Genomic DNA, 22,712 nt, shown 5'->3' with positions numbered 1-22,712 from the left:
CTCTCGACAGCCTGTTAGTTTTAACAGTGACTGCCTTCTCCTGGAATCCTAGCAATTAGAAACACTCTTGGGAGGCCAGGCATGGTGGCTCACACCTGTAATCCCAGCACTTTGGGAGGCCTGAGTGTGTGGATTGCCTGAGGTCAGGAGTTCGAGACCAGTCTGGCCAACATGGTGACACCCCGTCTCTACTAAAAATACAAAAAAAATACCAGGTGTGGTGGTGCACAACTGTGGACCCAAGCTACTCAGGAGGCTGAAGTGGGAGAATTGCTTGAACTCACATCAGGAGGCGAAAATTACAGTAAGCCAAGCTACATCACTGCACTCTAGCCTAGGTGACAGAGTGAGAGCCCATCTCAAAAAAATTTTTAAAATATAAAAAAATGTTTAAAAAAGGGGAGAGTAGAGAAGAGGAGAGGAGAGAAAAGGAGAGGAGAGAAAAGGAAAGGAAAGAAAAGGAAAGGGAAAGAAAAGAAAGAAAATCACTGATCTACTGGATAATGCTAGAATAAAAGAAGTATAGAGCTAAAAGTGGCTTCAGCATACACCGAGATCAGACAAGCAAACTCTTCCAGAGTTTAAGGAGTTAAGGTAACATCCAGGGAAGTCCTGCTGGGTCCTCCAAAGTCCCCATGTTCTGCTTTAATGTTTCCAATTGTTCTTCAATGTGCTAGAATTCTCAACATGTTTTCTTTGAATAAGATTCCCCACCTATAAAATAGGCCACTAACCACTGACGCAAATTAACTTCATATCTGGATCAGTAAAGAAATGTTCATGGCACAGTTGGAACCAAAGTGGAGTTTCCTGGCCATTGGTCCAATTTCTACTATACCTCTCTCTTAAAAATGTTTCCATTTTAAAATATTTCTTAAAAGGTTTTTAAAAACTAAAAAGCTAAAGTTTTTATATAGAATATGCTTAAACCTAAAAGACTAATTTTACATTCTTAAATTCTTCATTTCTCTTTTTTCTGGTTTGTAATTCTTGTCAAAATATACAAGTTGTCACCTATGACAGATAAATTCTGCTAACCTTTCTCTGTTTTGACCTTCCCTGTGGCAGTCTGTCTTGGTAAAATCTGTGTTTCTTTTGCCACATTTTCTGGACTCTGAGGCACAGCTTTGATAAAGAAATCTGCCACAGTCATCAGGAATTCCACACTGGCACATACATACAGCTTGTCAAGAATAGCATCAATTTGACTTCCATTTTTGTCTTGTTTGTAACTTAAATCAATCATAGAACTGTTGTTATCTTGGTCATTCTTTCTGTCAATCATTCTGAAAAAAAAAATGCTATTCATTATTTTATTCTTGCTAAAACAATAAAAAAGATGAAGAATTTCCTGTATCTCAAAAATCTTTCTTTCGCCTTTCAGTCTCTAATCTGTATAGAAAACAGGTCAACATTAAACAGAATCTTATTATCCATTAGTAAACAAGACTACTAATCTCCAAAGCAAGATATATGCTATTAAGCAATTACTGAATATTTTATACTTATAATAGAATTATATATGTTATTGCATTATAATGCAATTCTTGAGTATTACATTATAATGCAATACTAGAGAAACAAACCAATAATGGCCGGAAAGGAATTTGGGCAATTAACAAAACACATCGGTGTAGTCACACAAAATATAAGGCAGCCTTTTTATATTAGTTTATGAAATAAAACCTCCCTGAAGGAATTTATCTTCAAAGATCATCCTATGAAAATTTGAGTCTGAAAGTATTCAATACAATTCAAATTATCAAGTGTGTATCAAGTGTGTTCGACTATAGTTCCCCTACGTCCTCCCATGAACTGGAAAAAGCAGGCTACCTAACAGATGATAGCATTTATCACCCTTGCCTAGAGAGCTGTGGACAGCTACTCCAGACACAAAATTTGCAAACTAGAAAAGCTGGGTGCATGACAGCACTCTTTCCTCATCAGCTCAGAAAAACCAAGGGCTCACAAGTATCCCATATGTATTCAGTGGAGTCCAAGTTTAAGTAGCAACATAGTTTTTCTCAAAAACAAAAAAAAAAATCAGATACAAAATATTATGTCTCCTTACTTGAGAAAAAAATAAAAACATAATTAGGCTATTGAAAATTACATATTTCCCACTTTATAAGTCACCCTTTCAAAAATGGCTTGATGATGTGAATGCACTAGAGATTCTATTTCTATTAAAATTTTGAAAGAAATTTTGCATAACTATTTTTAAAAAACATGAACAAAATAAACACAATGAAGGCAAAATCCATAGCTTGAGGCCTTTTTTAAAACAAAATTCTGCCTACTGGGAAGAATTTAGAAAAATATATCACCAAATATATCACCCCATGTGGATTTAACTATTAAAACTCATTTTCTCTTAGTTCCCATTCTAAAGATGTTACTCCAATAAACTTCCCTTTAACTTAACCTTTAAAGCAGCTGAATCTGATATTAGCACTACTTCTTCATGCAATTCAAATCAGGAAGTATGAGGAAAAGTCAGAGATCTTCTTTTGATGATCCCTAGCTTAGCAACACCTGGCAGCCATGCCAGGTGCAATGTCAACCTTAAATAATGTATAGCAAATTCAGAGCTGACAAACCTCGATGTTGCTCTCTCAATTCCTTCTCTGAGGTCATCAAGGGTGCATGTCTTAAGTTTAACGCTGACGTTCATTGAGCCATCCTTAAACATCTTCCCCGAGGAGGCCATAAGATGTAGTCTGAGTTCACCAAGCTGGAAACTGTCATTATGAAATGTAACTCCGGACTCCTATGGTACATTTTTCAAGCAAAAGAATCAATTATCTTTAAATATTATATAATTACTTTTAAACACATTACTTAATTCAAAGCTTAAAGGCAAACTGATCTCATGAATTTTAGAAGTATGAGTGCTAAAACAGCTGAATGGAACAGAGAATAATATGCATGTTTGTGAGTATACCTGTACATACAAATAAATACATATATGTGTGAGTATTCAACAATGGTTAGTATAGAAAATTTTATCTGATTTATGGTTCAATGTAAATAAAAATAATTAGGAAAGAGTTCTGTCAATTAAACTAATAAATTTTTTCTTTTTTTTTTTTTTTTTGAGATGGAGTTTCACTCTGTCGCCTGGGCTGCAGTGCAATGGTGCAATCTTGGTTCACTGCATCCTCCACCTCCTGCGTTTAAGCTATTATCTGCCTCAGCCTCCTGACTAGCTGGGATTACAGGCGCACACCACCATGCTCAGCTAATTTTTTTTTTGTATTTTTAGTAGGGATGGGGTTTCACCATCTTGGCCAAGTTGATCTTCAACTCCTGACCTCGTGATCCGCCCACCTCCGCCTCTCAAAGTGCTGGGATTACAGGCGTGAGCCACTGCGCCCGGCCTCTAACTAATAAATAATTAATGAGCTCTTCTGTTAAAAAACAGTGATAAGATTTATGAGGTTTACGAGAAACAGTAAGGCATGGTAGACGATGTGAGTGAGCATACACCCTAATTCCTTGAGAAAACAAAATAGAAATACACTAAAAGGAACATCACAATAAGATGCTATTAGTTGTAAATGATTAAATATTTTATGACATACAGTATTTTATTCATTCATATTTATGTCTTCTCACATTTCACAAAGGCCATTTAGTGGTTAGGTAAAGAGTATAAATAGTAAAAGCTCAGAGAGGTTGAAGAGATCACTGTGGCTGGAGAAAATTCATGAAGAAGGTGAGAACTCAATAGAGCCTCAGAGGCTGAGTGGGATCAGATAGGCTAAGAGGGTGGCAGAAGACACTCTACATGAAGGAAAAACATGAACAAACAATTCAAGATGCTCTGAGGACACAGGATACAGGGTGATTGCGCTTGGATACTCCGATTAAAGAATGGTAGAGAAAAAACTAGAAAGAAATACAGAGACCTAATCAAAGTCTCAAATCCCAAACTAAATATTTAAATTTTCATGTACAGAAAAACAGACCTCGATATTTATTCTACCATAACATATAATTCCAAATTATTTCAGCATGCCCAGAACTAAAAAAAAAAAAAAAACAAACCCAGCCAGTCAACAAACAAAAACCTTCAGGGAAGTGATGAACATCCATCACCATTGCTTACTAGAGACCCTGGCATTGATAATAGGGGTGCTGGGTATGTGCAATCATCAGCACACTGGTTAGAACTCCACCCTTTCTCTCACTCAAGATAGTACGTTCACACGATTGGATCAGAATGACATTATTACTGGTAAACTTTGAATGCCTTTAACTTGTGAAAATGGAAATAATTCATAAACTTTTATTCTGTAACCATTAATAGAAATGACCTGAGATACATCTACCGATCACAACACACTAATGTTTCCTGATAGGATTATTGATATGGTTTCCTTCTGTAGACAATTTGGAGCCACTGAATTTCTTTCCATAAGATGAAATTCAGATTATATAACACAATGTTTATTAATGGAAAGGGAAGGTGGAAATGTCTACATGAGATTCATTTAGGAAACTGAACTTGTGCCAATATCTAGGATGGATGAAAGGTAAAAAATCAAACAATAGCAAAATCAAACATTGCAGTACTACAAGTGTAAGAAGAGTTTCAAATAAAGCAGCAGTGAGAATTGACAGAAAAAAGTAAATGTTTATTCAAAGAAAAAACTGACAGTACTCAGCATCTCAATGAATAAGGAAGGTATACAAGCAATGAAATAAAAGTAGACATCAAGATTCTAAGACTGCGGAACCAGCAGAATGACGGTACCAAGTAAAATGAAGAATGAATTTAACTGTTCATTTTCAGTAAGGTCATTTTCTGATGTTGTAAAGAGCATTAAACATTAGAAAATAAGGTAGTTCATCACATAAATGACAGATACAAGCCCAAAATTCAATAGTAACAATGTATGAATATTGCATAATTTGTAGTAAATGAAATGAAATATGAATGAACATATTTCATATAAATGGACATTAACAGATATAATACCCATAATCTGTATCTGTTGTTAATGTACATTTGAGTATACTGTTCACTGCCCAATTAGGGTATGTGCTCACTGTTGAATCTATAATCAATACAGAATATGGATATTAAAATATGTCATATGTATTATAGGGATTAATGTATGACATAATATAATTAAAAATATTTACTGGAAGGAAATATCTGCATAATAAAACATAGCTTTCTAAAATACCATTGACATATTATTTAGTTCAAATCATCATGGCATAAGACCTTGGTTCTTCAATTCTTTAATTAGTATCCTTAACACATAATCTACTACATATAACATTTATTTAATAGAAACACAATGAATGCTTATATATCAAGGATAATTGTTAATTTAAAAATAATCAGGTAAAGCTCCAAAGTCACTACTAAATTATTCATAAGTCATTATATATACATATATATATAGCTATGTAATAAAACTGTACAAATAATCACTCGTATATAAAATTCTTCTATTGTTAATAAATCAAAATGTGTTTTCGTGCTGATATTACTTGGAAAGAAATAAAACCCTGAGTACTTTGCCTTAGCCTTGTAAGATTATAAACACTAACAAAGTGAATAAAGAGGGCAGGACCAATGCATATTCTGTAGGCCAAATAGAATTTTATAGACATATTAAATGTTTCAATGAAAAGTCCCACAAAAAAAGGCCAACACTCTAAAACTGACTATCAAGAGTTAAGGATTTATTTCTAATTACAGAAACGTATTACATACCTGGTTGATATCATTGTTATAAAGGATAATGGAAAGAGATTCAAAGTGAAAGTCAAATTGGAGACTGACAGTCTGGTTCATAGAAAGCTTTGAGTCTGTCCAATCTTCTTGTTCTAATGGTGAAAATTTAAAACCTTTTAAGTAGGTACAGAATTTTATAAATATTTTAAAATATGAGATAATTTCTTATTCTAAATTTATATGATGCTTTCTGGGATTCTGTAAATCATATTGAGACAATTAATAAAAATGGCAATTACATTCCAACTGTTAAATTTTAAAAATGGCAATGACTATTCCATATATATTTAGTATAAATGTACAAAGAGGCACAGACAGACTATGTTAAAAATTTTTCTAAAGAGGGGGACTTAATTTTCAAGGCACTTACTGGCTACAAGCCATTTTCAAGACATTATGAAATTGGAGACACAGAACAGTCCAATACTTTGCCTTATATTAGACAGCTAGTAACAGATTCTCTGCTAGCCTAATGCACCTCACTATCTCTAATTACCTATATTACCCAATCCGTTATCTTTATAAGAACAGAATAGGCCGGGCGCGGTGGCTCAAGCCTGTAATCCCAGCACTTTGGGAGGCCGAGACAGGCGGATCACGAGCTCAGGAGATCGAGACCATCCTGGCTAACCTGGTGAAACCCCGTCTCTACTAAAAAATACAAAAAATTAGCCGGGCGAGGTGGTGGGCGCCTGTAGTCCCAGCTACTCGGGAGGCTGAGGCAAGAGAATGGCGTAAACCCGGGAGGCGGAGCTTGCAGTGAGCTGAGATCCAGCCACTGCACTCCAGCCTGGGCAACAGAGCGAGACTCTGTCTCAAAACAAAACAAAACAAAACAAAACAAAACAAAGAACAGAATAAAACTCAATAGCAAAATCAAACAGAGTTCACATATGATGCAGGGGAAAGGAGCGGGTGCTTTGGAATTTTGAGACAAATGAGACTTCAGGAAGTTAGTCTTTTCCCTCATCTTTAGCTAGAGCATACAGACTGAATAGATCTTGCTTTCAATCACTCTTATGGACAGATTCTATAATCTTTTTCAATATTGACCCTAATTTCTTGTCATTCTATAGAACAGTCTGTTTTTACAAGTTACTGGAAAAACAAATACTGCATAACTTTAACCATATAAGCCTTCTCCAAGTTAGAAAATTCTATTTTTCTTGGAAATAATTTATATTCTAATTTTCATCATCTTTGCAGCTTCCATTTGAATTCACAAATTTTCCCAAGTGACATGGTGTTCATATAGCAAGAACCAGATACATGACCGTGATCATGGCTGAACATAATGAGATCATTAATCACGTAAGGCTTGCCTGTTAATAGTTTATTCATCTCTACATAGTTCCTGTTTAACTATAACAACAGCCTGTTTACCTAGCATTTGTCTGTATGGTGGCACAAACTTCACCTGGGGAGATGTTGACCTCATCAAGCTTATGCAATACTTAAAACTATCCACTTAAACCAGAAACCTTGCACACTGTTCTAGTCATTTGCTTGTCTGACTTCAAAACACACCTAGCCTAACTATAGGAGAAGCAGTGTTGATATGGTGTATCAACTGGTAGTTTTATCAATTACTGTCATTTGAAGTAATAGCAGATGGTATGAGAGGATTAGAAAAGCACAGCAGCCAGGACCATTTATTATATGGGCAAGGGGTACTTCATCTCTTTCCAGCCATGAAAATATTAACCTATTTACAGTCTAATAAAACATAAGATTCACATCAATGGCTTCAAATTATGAAAAAATAGTGAAATTATATTTAATATAATCTGTTTAAGAAATCTTACATTTTAGAAAAATTATTTTAAAATGGCTGAATTCAAAAGGTTCACTGCTTTTACTAGGTTTCAGTAATGATCTGAAAAATTATCTTATGTATTTGATACATAATGCTCCAGTAAGTCCAGATAAATAAAGCTGTTACAAGAATACCTTCCTTTCTCATGGTTCAATTACCTGAGTATGACACGTGATACCAAGGTCCTTTTTTCTCTTAATTATTTTGGGACCTTACTACACTGCCTATCTAGTTTGATTCTTCTCTCAAGATACGCCACCTCAGTGGCATATCTTGCCTTATATTAGACAGCTAGTAACAGATTTAGATTTAGTATCTAAATTCAGCAAATTTAGCATTCACAAGTAAAGGGTAAACAAGCACATACCAACAAGTGACCCTTTCCCCTGTAGCAGACAACAGAAATACATCCCAGCCTCAGACAAATTTCCACAATAAGTAGTACAATACTGAATTAGTTCATACCACATTGTGCTGGACAACCAGAAAAATACTAAATATAAATATGACATTAACACTAATTTTTTCTCCATAAAGTAAATATCATCAATTTATACCTTTGAGATGGTCAGGTCCACTTGAAACATCAACTTTTCTCACTCTTACAGCTTCCTGCACAGACTGTGTAGGGCTTAGTTGTGAGGAAGCTTCTCCAAGATTTTCCAGCAAAATTTTCATTAAAACTGTCAAGTCATCTTCACTGAGAGCAACCTAGAAACCACCAATAATTTGTTAACTATAACTAATAAAAAATGCAGACTATCATATCTATATCTCAATTTGTGGCTTTTCAAATTAATTGTTCATCTACTTAAAAAAGAGAGAGTTAGAGTTAGGACTATAAATACCAGAAGAGAAGTATTTCACCTTGTTTACTGTGTGTACACACACTTCTGCCTTCACCCATATCCAGGCCCCTGCCTCTGGTACTCCGACACTCTCTATGGCTTATCTGTTACTATGTCTTCCTGTTCCTGGACCTGTGCCTATCTGTCCCCTTTCCCTATCTTCCCATCTCCATTCTGTCTCTATCTCACCTCACCCAGTACCAGTTTCTTCTTCTATATTATTTACTCCCCTCGAAACTCAATACAGGAATAGTGTTGTTCAGTTTCTAGTCTCTACCAAAAAGTAAAAAGATGCTCTCCTGCTACATAGCTCTTAATCTCAGTACATATGCATCTGGACATATATAAAACGTTTGTTTAATTTATCAAGAATAATACCACTTAAAACAACAACAAATGTATCTACAAAGAATGTTTAAAGAACAAAAAATAGGAAGGTAGCATATTATCTCTTACCTTCATAAAAGGGTATGTGTGGCAAAAAGAAAAAGAGCCAGGGCTTTGAGTCAGGCAGATCTGTATCAAGTCTACCACTTTCAAGCTGTCTTGTCTGCAAAGTTTCTTAATGTCCTTAACTCAAGTTTCTTAATCTCTAAAATAGGCATAATACCAACTTTCTCACAGGTGGCTGTAGAACAAGATAAAGCAACTAAAACAAATGAAGCTGCTACTGGCTGCTAAAATCCATTAAACCAGTACTTTCTTTGAATCTTCTTATCCTTCTACTACCTTGTGTAAGACACAGTGGCTCAAAAGACCTGTTTCAAGTACTTACAAATTCACACAATAGCAAATCTCCTCTGAGTACCACAGTACCCTGTTCCCCCCAAATTAGGTCCCTACCACCAGAGAAATTGCCTAGTTCCCAGTTTAAATGAAAATACAGAGCTATTTAAGTACAAGATAATGACCAGGGATTTATGGCTTGTCCTAAGCCCCAGGCCTCATATAACAGGTGTAATTTTAATGCCTTAGAATTTCATTGTGTGTCCCATCCCACTTCTCATACCAACCAAGATTACCACAGCTTCCTGAAGGGCAACTAAGTTCACCCCTCTTTCACTTTGCTGAGGGGGAAAAAAAAAAAAAAAAACAAGTATGAAGGACAATTTCGAAAGGCAGCCCCACAGTTCTTTAAAAACCATCAAACCGATCCACCCAAAACAACTTGTTGGTATCACCTGCCTGATACCCTTTTTCTGAGCTGCATCCAGGCCAGGGAAACAACCTGCTGGTATCACCTGCCTGATACCCTTTCTTGGCTGCATCCCAGGCCCAGGAAAACTATAGACTATGACCAAATAGTGGGTGTTTAGAGAGATCTGGATCGGTGACAAATTAGACAGTGGTGGCCTCATCCACTGTTGCTGCATTCCTGAGTTAATAAGGATCCTTTTTGTTAAAGTAATTATCATACTTTGATGCTAAAGTATCAGATGTTACTTTTTCTTGTTTCTTCTAAAACACTTTAAACAGCATAAAGGAAAAGGGCAGAGAATACTATAAACTTCCCCTGTGAATCTACCACCTGGCTTTGTCAAATCTTAACAAGTTGCAATATTTCCTTCAGATCTTGTTTCCCCATTACAGATATAGCAGAAGCCCCATATGTACTTCTCTGAGACCCTATTCCCTTCTCCTTTCGTCCTTAGAGAAAGACACTAGCCTAATTTAGAGATTATTTCCATGAATACTTTTCTTAAAGTTATCATTACTGCATCTCTTATAAACAATATATAGTAGGCAGATCACAAGGTCAGGAGATCCAGACCATCCTGGCTAACACGGTAAAACCCTGTTTCTACTAAACAAAATACAAAAAATTAGCCAGGTGTGGTGGTGGGCGCCTGTAGTCCCAGCTACTCGGGAGGCTGAGGCAGGAGAATGGCGTGAACCCAGGAGGCGGAGCTTGCAGTGAGCCGAGATCGTGCCACTGTACTCCAGCCTGGTGACCAAGGGAGACACTGTCAAAAAAAAAAAAAAAAATGTATTAATAGTATTATATTGCCTGTTGAAAATCTGAAATTATATAAAACTGATAGAACTGTACTATCATTTTGCAACTCATTTTTTTTATTTTTATGCTCAAGATATATTAATTTTGTTTCATATAGTTCTATTTCATTCACTTTATCTGCTTTACAACATCCATTATATGAAGATACCATAATTTTATCCATGTTCCGCTACCAACAGACATTCAGGTTTTACTTATGCTTTCAGCAAACCTATAACCACACAATCTTTGAAAGGGATTGTCAAATATTAGTCCTGGGATCTAATTTTTGAAAGAGAGAGCCAAATATTAGTCCTGAGATCTAATCTCTTAGCAGAAAGACAGAAATTAAAAGAAGGTACCCATACTCTGGAATAAAGCCTACCCTATGAATGCCCAAACAGACAGAATTCAATAATTGTTCTTCATGCAATATATCCACTAGTATATGAACAGAAATCCTTCATTTCTACAACAAGCTTCGATTTTAACTTCTTCCCTAGTAGAACTCTGCTCCTTTGATCCTTCCTATCTTATGTTATAACCAACTCTGAAATAATCACAGGTATGAAAACCCATTAAACTGCTAAATTTTTGTTTGGTTTCGTTTAGTCTCTCTCACCCCTATCCCACCCTCGGCTGTTTGGTTTCAACAGGTTCACACATAGGCACACAAGAATCACAGGATTCCTATACTTCCACAACTACCTTCAACCAGTCTCACCTCCTCCTCTGAGCTGATATGCAACCTGCTAACTACACTATTAAAAATAATGCTGTGGCTGAGCACGGTGGCTCACGCCTGTAATCCTAGCACTTTGGGAGGCCGAAGAGGGTGGATCACCTAAGGTCAGGAGTTCGAGACCAGCCTGGCCAACCTGGTGAAACCCCACCTCTACTAAAAATACAAAAATTAGCTGAGTGGGTGGCCGGTGCCTGTAATCCCTGCTACTCAGGAGGCTGAGGCAGGAGAATCGCTTGAACCTGGGTGGTGGAGGTTGCAGTGAGCCTAGATCACACCACCGCATACCAGCCTAGGCCACAGAGCGAGACTCCGTCGCAAAAAAAAAAAAAAAAAAAAAAAAAAGTTGTATTTATATACTTATCAAATATTACATATTTGCCTATTCAAAAGGGTATCACCTTTCTAATTAAAACAGGGCCTCTACAAACTACACTATTAAAAATAATGATGTATTTATATGCTTATCAAATATACACATTTGCCTATTCAAAATGATATCATCTTTCTAATTAAAACAGGCCCTCTACACATTAAAAACACTAAGTTGCTTTGAATGTAGTGTCTGAACATCACTTTGCATTGTCTTACAATTTAACTGCACTAAAACTTTAATAGAATTTTCCAAAATTAAGAGTAATATTTTTAGCACACTCCAGCAGATTTTATCTCAGACTCTTTGCTGGTTTTACCAAATATCTAACTGAAATGAAAACAAAGAAAAGTGAGGGAAACAAGGATGATTTCATTTGCATATTTTTTATTTATTTTTGTTGTTTTTGAATACAAAACAAAATCTAGTTTATTCAATTTATTACTTAGGCAAAAGTATACATACAATAGACAAATGCTCACTAAGAGAAAACTGGTTTAGCTTTATCAATAATGTAGCATCTTCTACATTCTGATATCCACTAGAACTGTATTATGATCTATAAAGAAATTTTCATATATTATATACTAGCTACTTACCTGCATAGGTTTTAGTTTTCCTTTTATCTCCATCCCTGGAATTTGCACATACCATGCTGCTGCTAAGTTTCGTTGTATGGACAAAAGCATGTTGACTGGTTTTAAAATTTCAATGTCATTTTGTGGCAAGGTAGCCTGCAAAATAGTTCTGAAAGAAAAACAAGAATTTACTTTTTACTTCAAATTTACATTTTAAAATGAGGACTATCCTATTGTGTAACAGATTCCACACTGCATTTCATAAAGGCTAAAGGCTGCTATCAGAAGTCTTTTAGAATATACTTCTTTTCACATTTTTAAAATCAATCTAAATCAGAATAAAGTTTATATGCAGAGCTCTCCAAAACCAAACCCATATAACGCTGATTTCAAAGACATAATTTTCATACAATATAACTACTGCATTATTTATTATTTTTCACAAGGGCTGTTGATACAGCAAATAGTTTACTATCATGCAAACAAATGTTACATCCTCCTAAAACTGGAAGATAAAGAAAGTGATCTTATACTTAGCCCTTAATATATTATTGGTACTTCTCTAGACTCAAGGGGAAAACTCAACTAATCTAAAAGTTAAACGAACATATGGTAATAGTCATTCTAGCTTGCCTGCCAACAATCATTTGCATAATCAAATAAATGCTCTTGTCACTCAACAGAGCCAACACTGTCCCATCTGGATTCACTAATCCTTTAGATAACTCATTGAAAATTCCCAAATGTGACAAGGTTTGAAAATGAGAAATAAATCTTAAATTTTACATTTTACAAAGTTTTTTCCCATCAAAAAAAAAGGGAAATAGCTATGTGTAAAGTGAGAAAAATAAAAATATTAAATTAAGTACTGACTAAACTATAATTTTATAATAGCTAATTTTTATAAAATGAAAAAAATCATATTATAAATGTAGTAAGGGAAAACACAGACTCTATGAGGCGCATACATGACTATTAACCACTGACCCAAGAAGCCAATGGTCAAGATTTCATAATTAGAAGAAATAAGGAATGAAAACCACAAAGTACTACAATATTTTACCTCAGGCAAAAATTGTATGAAAATCCTATTTCTAGTAAGCAACACACAATTAGATTATATATTTATACCTTGACAGCTTCAACTGAGTGAGCTCGATGTTCATTTTATCAATGACTGGAGGAAGAGAATAATGTTCCATAGGAACCAAGCTAAACTTGTTTTCAACTCTGATTAAACCCAGATCTGCTATAACAGCATTAGGTGATACCGAAGATTGAGGAATAATAATAACTGGTGCTTTCAAATTGATATCCATCAAAAGGCGGAAACTCTTTTGAGCCAAGTCTTTCATGCTAGAAGCAGCTCTTTCTGCAGCCTGGACTGTGGCTGTGCTCAAAGCTTCTTTAGCAGTTTGGAAATTGTTGAGGAAGTTCTGTTGGAAGAGACAGATATTTAGGGAAAAAAGGTATTTATTTTTAAATAAAAAAACTTTAAAAAGAATAACAATAGTTACTCTAGGAAGAAAGAGCTCTTTCTCTCATTTGATTTATTTGAGAATTATTTCATTCACATGACAAATTTTTGCAACAATTCTTTTAAAAACCTCCTGTTTATTAAGAATGTTTTTTACTGTAAATTCAAATTTAAATGAAAGGGAGAAGGACAGTACTGTACTTCTCCAAAAGTGGGTTCAATTCTGTACTGCTAGGTCACAGTAATAAAATTTAGTCTTAGAAACTAAGCTTTTGCTGCTTATTTCTGAAGAGGTTTTCTTTTTTTTTTTTAATGTACTCATGCATGAGGAAAGACAGTTAATTGCCTACAATCCTGTAATCATTAGTAAGAATCAAAATTTATTTATAACAAGATGTATTTCATCTCAATTTCAACTAAAAACAGAAAAATTTTTCCCAATGAGGATAAGATCATTCTTAGAAGCGACATTCTTGGTGTACATCCATTAATATTACAAAAGAAACCTAATCTCCCTGGCATCCAGCTCCAAATTAATTACTCTCTAGAAAAGTAAACATGATGGTTTAAGTAGAAATTCATGCTTTTAAGGAATCATGAGATTCTGCACATGGGAAACCCTATGGACTCCACCAAAAGGCTCCTGGAACTGACATACAACTTTGATAAAGTTTCAGGATACAAAATCAATGTACAAAAATCAGTAGCATTTCTATATACCAATAACATCCAAGCTGAGAGCCAAATGAAGAAAACAATCCTATTTACAATAGCCATCAAAAAAACAAAGTACCTAGAAATACGTCTAACCAAGGAGGTGAAGGATCTCTACAAAGAAAACTAGAAAACACTGCTGAAAGAAATCACAGATGACACAAACGGAAAAACATTCCATGCTCATGGATTGGAAGAATCAATATTGTTAAAATGGCTATACTTCTCAAAGCAATCTACAGGGTCAGTGCTATTCCTATCAAACAACCAGTGTCATTTTTCACAGAACTAGAAAATACTATTCTGAAATTCATACAGAACCAAAAAAGAGCCCAAAAAACCAAAGCAATTCCAAGCAAAAAGAACAAAGCTGAGGCATCACATTACCTGACTTTATACTATACTATAAAGCTACAGTAACCCAAACAGCATGGTATTGGTACAAAAACAGACAAACAGACAAAGGGAACAGAATCAAGGACCCAGAAATACAGCTGTACACCTATAGCCACCTGTTCTTTGACAAAGTCAACAAAAATAGGCAATGGGGAAAGGATTCCCTATTCAGTAAATGGTGCTGAGATAGCTGGCTAGCCACATGCAAAAGAATGAAACAACCTTTTATTCTATGGTGAAAGGACCCCTACCTTCACCATTTCAAAAATTAACTCAAGATGGATTAAATACATAAGTGTAAGACCTCAAACTATAAGAATCTTACAAGAAAACCTAGGAAACACCATTCTAGACATCAGCTTTGGGAAAGAATTTATTATTAAGTCCTTAAAAGCAACTGCAACAAAAATAAAAATTGACAAGTGGGACCTAATTAAAGCGCTTCTGCACTACAAAAGAAACTTTCAATGGAGTAAACAGACAACCTACAAAATAGAAAAAATATTCGCAAATTATGCATCTGACAAAGGTCTAACATCCAGAATCTATAAAAAATAGTATGAACAAGTGAACAAGCGAAAAACAAATCCCATTTAAAACTGGACAAAAGACATGAACAGACACTTCTCAAAAGAAGACATACAAGGAGCCAACAAATACATTAAAAAATGTTCCACATCACTAGTAATGAGAGAAATGCAAATCAAAACCATGATAAGATACCATTTCACACCGGTCAGAATGGTTGTTATTAAAAAGTCAATAAATAACAGATGCTAGGGAGACTGCAGAGAAAAGAGAACATTTACATAACTACTTCTGGAAATCTACATTATTTCAGTCACTGTAGAAAGCAATTTAGAGATTTCTCAAAGAATTCAAAACAAAACTACCATTTGACCCAGCAATCCCATTACTGGGTATATATCCAAAAGAAAATAAATGATTCTACCAAAAAGACACATGCACTCACGTGTTCATCAGAGCACAATTCACGACAGCAAAGATATGGAACCTACCTAGGTGCCCATCAACAATGGACTAGATAAAGGAAATATGGCATATATACCCCATGGAATGCTACACAGCCACAAAAAAGAATAGAATCATGTCCTTTGCAGCAACATGAATGCAGCTGGAGGCCATTATCCTAAGCAAATGAATGCAGGAACAGAAAACCAAATACTACATACTTTTGCTTATAAATGGGAGCTAACCACTGGGTATTTTACGGACATAACAATGGGAACAACAGACACTGGGCACTACTACAGAGAGGGAGGAAAGGAGAAAAAGTTTGAAAAACTATTCTCAGTATTTGGGTGATGAGATCAATCATACCTCCAAACCTCAGCATCATGCAATATACTCATGTAACAAGCCTGTCCATGTATGCCCTGAATCTAAAATAGTTGGATTATCAACTGAAATTAAATAGTTGAAATTATCAACTGAAATTAACAACTGAAGTCCAAAAAAGTTGAAATTATCTTTTTTTTAAAAAAAAATTATGATTTTAAAAAGTTCTGATTGGCAGCCCCACTAAGAAGAATAGGCAGATTTAAATCCTTCAGCCCATGTGATATGGTTTGGCTCTGTGTTCCCACCCAAATCTCATCTCGAATTGTAATCCCCAGGTGTCAAGGGAGGGAACTGGTAGGAGGTGACTGGATCACGGGGGTGGTTTCCCCCAATGCTGTTCTCGTGATAGTGAGTTCTCATGAGATCTGATGGTTTTATAAGAGGCTCTTTCACCCTAAGCTTGTTCTTGTCTACTGCCGTGTAAGACGTGCCTGCTTCCCCTTCCACCAAGATTGTTAAGTTTCCTGAGGCCTACGCAGCTATGCGGAATGATGAGTGCACTAAACCTCTTTTCTTTATGAATTACCCAGTCTCAGGCAGTTCTTTATAGCAGTGTGAAAATGGACTAATACATCATGACAGGTACATGAAAATAAATAATAAAAAGAAAAGCATTTCATGACGCTGTTGATCACAATCATAACCAAAAGCTGTAAGTTCCAATATGAGTCCTCCATATGCCTGAAGAACTTCCTCAAAAAATCAAAAAATTGTTTTAACTAAGTTATCTTAAATATATTTCATTAAACAAGTTACAGTGGAAAGCCCTAAATTAAAACATAAAATGTACATTTAAAATGCATACCTATAGAAATGTTCTAGAATTATAGTCTATATCTCCAAAACAATAATTTTAAAAATTCATTTGGTTAATATCATGAAAAGGATTTCCTTAACTATAACATTCTGTTCAGCACTCAGGTGCTCATCACACAGCCCTATCAGTGAAGATTTTTACTATCTAGGTTCAGTTGTATAAGCAAAGATATTTAGGCCTCAGTGAGAAATAAATATGCTTAAAAAAACTTACCAAAAGAGACATGAAGAATTTATGAACATAAACAATCTGAATACAACCCACTTTGAAACTAAGTTTGCCATCTACTTTGGACATATCAGCATAGGCCTCTCCTTCTGTGGCATCTGGATAAAGAGTCAGTTGGAACCTAAAGACTTCATCTCCCAAAATAGAGACGGCCTAAAAATATTAGATTAACTGGTTATTATATTAAAAGAGCTATATAGCCCTTATCAATGTATTATAAATAAGTTCTCTTATTAGAGAATCTTTGATATATGAAGCAGTAACACATGAATTCAATCTTAAAAATTATTAGCTGCAAACATTTTACGTGACAATAACTTCTTGTATTTCTATAAAAAAAACTTTATCAGTAAAAATATCAATCACTTAACTGTTCAGAAATAACTTTTACAAATCACTGGGTATCAAGAGGCCTAGTCTATACACAATGTGAAAGCAGACTATTACCATTTTCTTCTCCAATTCCTAATAAAGTGCCTGGTACATGACAGACAATAAATGTATACTGTGCAAATAAATAATTGCATCTCAAATCCAGAGAACAAAATAAATTCCAATATAAGAATCTATTTTTTAATCACCTTTTTGTGAATGGACTGCAAATCTACATTCGTAACTATAATATCTTTAAGTCTGGCAAATACATCGGTCTGCTTAGGCTTCACAGAAATAGAGGCATCCATTCCTATAGGAAACATAACATTTATAAACTTTTCACCCAATCCACATGACTAAGTCAGCGGTATTTAAGGTCAGTAATATACTGACAAGATACAAAGTGAATAAAAATTACTCATTATTAAACATATTAATGGCATCAACTTTCATGTATGAGATACCTAAGAAAGGTAATAACACCTTTAAATAATAACTTTAAGGGATACAGGCATCTCCTCCATAAAAGCTGTGGAAATTTTAAAACCAAAAAAAAAAAAAAAAACCCGCCAAGTTTCAAAGAAATTTAGATTAATTTAGAAAATTAATCACATTTCTCCAAACTTAAATATCCTCTGCATTGGCAAGATCAGCAGTGGTCATTTAGTAAGATAATATTTGTTAAAACAGTGATCTTACAAACATTTACTGTATTATTAAAAAATGGGCTGGGAACGGTGGCTCACATCTGTAATCCCAGCACTTGGGGAGGCCGAGGCAGGCAGACCACGAGGTCAGGAGATCAAGAGCATCCTGGCTAACACGGTGAAACCCTGTCTCTACTAAAAACACAAAACATTAGCTGGATGTGGTGGCAGGTGCCTGTAGTCCCAGCTACTCAGGAGGCTGAGGCAGAAGAACAGCGTGAACCTAGGAGGCGGAGCTTGCAGTGAGCCAAGATCATACCACTGCACTACAGCCTGGGCAACAGTGCAAGACTCCACCTCAAAAAAAAAAAAAAACAAAAAACTGTTACTCCAATAACTACAAATAAATGAACAGTATTTGATGAATACTCTTATTTCTATAATAAACTGTATTAGAAAACAGTCTTCTAAGATTTCCCTCCAAAAAAAAATTTGTCATTCTGAGTTTCTAAAGGCATAATGATTTCTACAATTGCATAAAACTGTAGGTAACGCAAAATGCATAAGGAATATCTCAAGTCAGCAATGAATCATCATAAATTTACTTGTAACATTTTAAAGCACATCTCTGAAAAGTTTGCCAAGTCTTCAATATAAGCAAACCAAAAGAATACTCATGAGAAATCTACCAGGTACAAGCTCATTTTTCCTAGTTATGTAAAGAAACAGAAATATCTACAACAAGAAATAACTACTTACCATGTATTTTAATCTCTGCAATGTTACACTTCTGATCACAGACAAGGACATTAAATGCATTTAATTCAGCTGTGACCTTTAAATCAAACACATCCTTTTGGGAAATGTTGCTGGATACTAAAAAATAATAGAAACCTTCTGATTAGCAAAGGGCAAAGATAATACAACACATACAAGAACTTCGAATCCATCAAAATAAAAGTACCCAATGCACTCTGAGGAACCAAAACGCCCTCCATTAGGATAACATGTAATTAACATAAATTTTGGATTAATTATCAAATTCCATCATACAAAAATCAGCACGTTCCCCTTCAAATTAGGAATAAAGGCAACTAAATATTAACAGCACCTGGAAAGTACAATTTACTAGATGGAAACTTTAACTTTTTTTTCTGGGAATAAAGAAAACATTCTATATTAGAATTCTAGAATTCTCTTGGTCTAAAGTTTTGATTGTGAACTCCTTTTCATATTATATATTAGATTAAGGAAGAATAATTCATGATACACTGCAATAGTGATGCACAGTTAATAAAATACATATTATTTACTATGGCACTTACATGTTATTAACTACAGAATAAATTTCTCCAGATTATACCCTGTTGCTCCATCAAGAATCCTAAAATAAATTCTATGAGAAATGAACATAAAGGGCCAAACTTAAAAAATACAAAAAAAATTTTATAATGTATGTGCATGCAGGTGTATGTGTGCATAAGAATCACAATCAAACTAACTCCCTAAATCCACTTTAGTCCAGATCCTGACTGATAAATTTAGGATACATTTTCCTAAAAATCTGTCTCGCTTGAAGGAAATAGAGCCTTCTGATTGAAATTGCAAAAGCTTGGAGAGTATCTGTCCTTAATTGCCAGTATGAGAGGTTTTTTTTTTTAATATTTAATGTAGCATAATGTTGTTTTCTTTAATATTGTTGTAGCATAATCAAACCACAAAGACCAACAATATAGCAAAACTGGAAGAGTTTCTTTGGGTTAATAGTGTTTCTAGTTTATTGTGAGTTCAAACATTTCTTTTTCATTTATTCAACTGTGTTGTGTATGTTTTGTATGTATATATAATATAAAGTAGAGGAATTTCCAACGATATTTCTGAGGCTATTAATGTGACAAGTACATTAAAGGCAAAGAGGTAAAGCTCTTTTACTCTAGTTTATAAGGAAATTGTTGCTCTGTTCCATGGTTTAAAAAAATCAGATCCGGCCGGGCGTGGTGGCTCACACCTGTAACCCCAGCACTTTGGGAGGCCAAGGCAGGTGAAGCGCCTGAGGTCAGGAGTTCATGACCAGGCTGACCAACATAGTGAAACCCCACCTCTACTAAAAATACAAAAAATCAGCCAGGTATGGTGGTGGGCAACTGTAATCCCAGCTACTTGGGAGACTGAGGCAAGAGAATCGCTTGAACCTGGGAAGCAGAGGTTGCAGTGAGCCAAGATCACATCATTGCACCCATCCTGAGCAACAAAAGTGAAACTCCATCTCAAAAAAAAAAAAATCAGATCCTTGTATCTGATCTAACAGTACTGACAGTTTTACAACAAACATGCCAGTAATATAGGTGAAACTCAAACTCATAATGGTCTGAAAATTGAATTACTGGATGTTAAATACTGACATTATATAATATGAAAGAAAAATAATTAAAATGATATGTGGCTTAAAAATAAGCAAATGTTATTTATTCACTCAGGATATGTCATACCTAATATTTCATAATATAAGTCATATGCCTGAGGACCCGGTGCCCATATCTGTGTGATCTAAATATAGTTTTGGTTAGAAACCAATGTCAGTGTGTCTATTCCAGGAGCTCCTTCCCTGCCATGTCCCACTGAGCACTTAAAATTGCTGAGCACCAGGTAGTCTACCTGACTAACTGAAATGGGCCTTTGTTACCTTGTATGACTGAATCCATAACTGAACTTCTTTTCTCACTTTCATTGAACTGAAGACTACAAAGACACATCAATATAAAGTACATACAATTTCTATTTTATGTAAAAGCTAGACAGTGAATTGAAATATAAATACATAATATTAAACAACATCTATTTAAAATTCCTCACTAAACTGCTCTATAATCCCATACAGATAACATTTTTTCTCTTGAAACTAACCTAATCTATCAGAGCAGCAATGTCAACATGCTAAATACTTATCTTAATTGGAAAAAACAACTTGTTACATGATTATTGAAGTTCAAAGTATTAGATTGTGATTCAAAAATTATTACCAGCTTTGACAGCAATACTTCTGGACTCCCCCACAAGCGGTTTCAGCTCGGATTCCTTCTCAGAAGAGGAAGGTTCAGAGAACGGAGCAGCAGATAAAAAATCCATGAGGGAAAGTAAAGCTTCCAAATGAAGTACTAAGTCTAAGGATGAAAATGAAACCTAAGATAATGAACAATTGGAGAGGCAGATTTCAGATGCAGTAACATTTTTACATCAGGGTTCAACAGATATAAGTAGCACAAGAATAGCTCAATTAAGGGCCTTTTTAAAATTTTTATCTTTTTAAGAACTCATTATTAACTCACTATTAAAATGTTAATCCTCGCCAGATAGTAAATCAACTCTCTGCTCACTCCCAAGTGCAACCACAATTTTAACTCAAAAGAACTGGAAGAGTTTTAAGTAAAGATACAGGAAATATTATCAGGCTTTAAACCACTTTTCAGGCAGTTCCAAGCTGACTACGCATGTTCAAATGGACTGTGAGCAATGTCTGTACCAGGCTATGCTTTATGCTTCCCTTAATCTTATTCTATTCCTAACGCCAATACATAATTCAAATGTTTAATGCTTCCATCAACGCTAGGCCAAAAAACCACAGTCGACTAAAATCAGTAACAAAATTCCCTTGAAGGGTATTATTCACATACTTGTCAAGAAATCTAAGTCAAAACTGGGAAACAATCTTTTCAGAACATAAATCAACTTTTTGTAAGAACTTTATTCCAATTTTATTATCTACTTCACTTTATCCATAAATTAGGAATATTATTATTGCCACTATTATTCTCATTTTAGAACTTAACAATCCCACAGTTGAAAATGGCTACGAAGATAAATTTAATCAACACAACCCAGCGTTATAGTAAATTATAAAAGATTTACCTTCAGTGTCTGTTTGGTACTGTCATGAATAGTTTTAAATTCTGGTCCATCACTGTCTGCCTACAAATAGTGGAGAATTATACCACTGAGTTTCAAACACTAAAAATTCATACACTGAAAATATACATATTCTTTACTTTTCTAAGTATGCTATTAAAAGAGTAAAAAGATCTTTCTTAAAAGCAAAGAAGGCCATTCAAAAAAAAAGAAACCAAACTGACCACATAAGCATTCCTTACATTCCATATAAGCAAAAACTCTAATTCCTTATCCTACTGTGGAGGAAATGCTAGTATATCTAGATTAGGTACACTAATCGAAAAGGTGCTAGATTATAACACACTTTGCTTTGGATTACAGTGGAACTTTACATTATTACCATTTATTCAACATCACAGGTTAATGAAAGTATCCAGGATTTTCAGATGCTTGCAAAATTCGCCGCATCAATCAATTTAGATAGAAAAATGTTGGGAGAGAAAATTGGAATATTAAATACAAGGGTAATATATATAACTTTATATATTCAAATATTAAAGAATCCTAGTAATGAAACTAGGTACCTTTGTCAGTAACATTTTCAGAAGGGGTTCGTCAGTCACATTAGAAGAGTTAATAATGTGAAGAGGTTCTCCTTTAGAATCTAAAAGAGAAAAAAGACAAGGTTGATCCATCAAGTTAA

General features: G+C 34.7%; 1 protein-coding gene across 2 annotated transcripts in view; it reads right to left on the bottom strand.

The window, feature by feature from the left end:
- Positions 1 to 22,712, bottom strand: part of VPS13C (vacuolar protein sorting 13 homolog C (S. cerevisiae)) — a 187,757-nt gene that overhangs the window by 69,409 nt on the left and 95,636 nt on the right. For both annotated transcript variants that reach the window (XM_011940470.1, XM_011940469.1), the window contains 12 exons: positions 22,594 to 22,673; positions 22,031 to 22,090; positions 21,145 to 21,304; positions 18,884 to 19,000; positions 17,684 to 17,787; positions 17,088 to 17,255; positions 13,240 to 13,544; positions 12,130 to 12,277; positions 8,129 to 8,282; positions 5,735 to 5,847; positions 2,601 to 2,770; positions 1,039 to 1,286 (listed from right to left, as the gene is read on the bottom strand). In XM_011940470.1, coding sequence (XP_011795860.1) covers positions 1,039 to 1,286; positions 2,601 to 2,770; positions 5,735 to 5,847; positions 8,129 to 8,282; positions 12,130 to 12,277; positions 13,240 to 13,544; positions 17,088 to 17,255; positions 17,684 to 17,787; positions 18,884 to 19,000; positions 21,145 to 21,304; positions 22,031 to 22,090; positions 22,594 to 22,673 — 1,827 coding nt within the window. The remainder of the gene's footprint in view (positions 1 to 1,038; positions 1,287 to 2,600; positions 2,771 to 5,734; positions 5,848 to 8,128; positions 8,283 to 12,129; positions 12,278 to 13,239; positions 13,545 to 17,087; positions 17,256 to 17,683; positions 17,788 to 18,883; positions 19,001 to 21,144; positions 21,305 to 22,030; positions 22,091 to 22,593; positions 22,674 to 22,712) is intronic.

Source organism: Colobus angolensis, unplaced genomic scaffold, assembly GCF_000951035.1.
Source record: "Colobus angolensis palliatus isolate OR3802 unplaced genomic scaffold, Cang.pa_1.0 Scaffold19, whole genome shotgun sequence".
NCBI classification, from domain to species: Eukaryota; Metazoa; Chordata; class Mammalia; order Primates; family Cercopithecidae; genus Colobus; species Colobus angolensis.
This window is presented reverse-complemented; position numbering and strand designations above follow the sequence as displayed.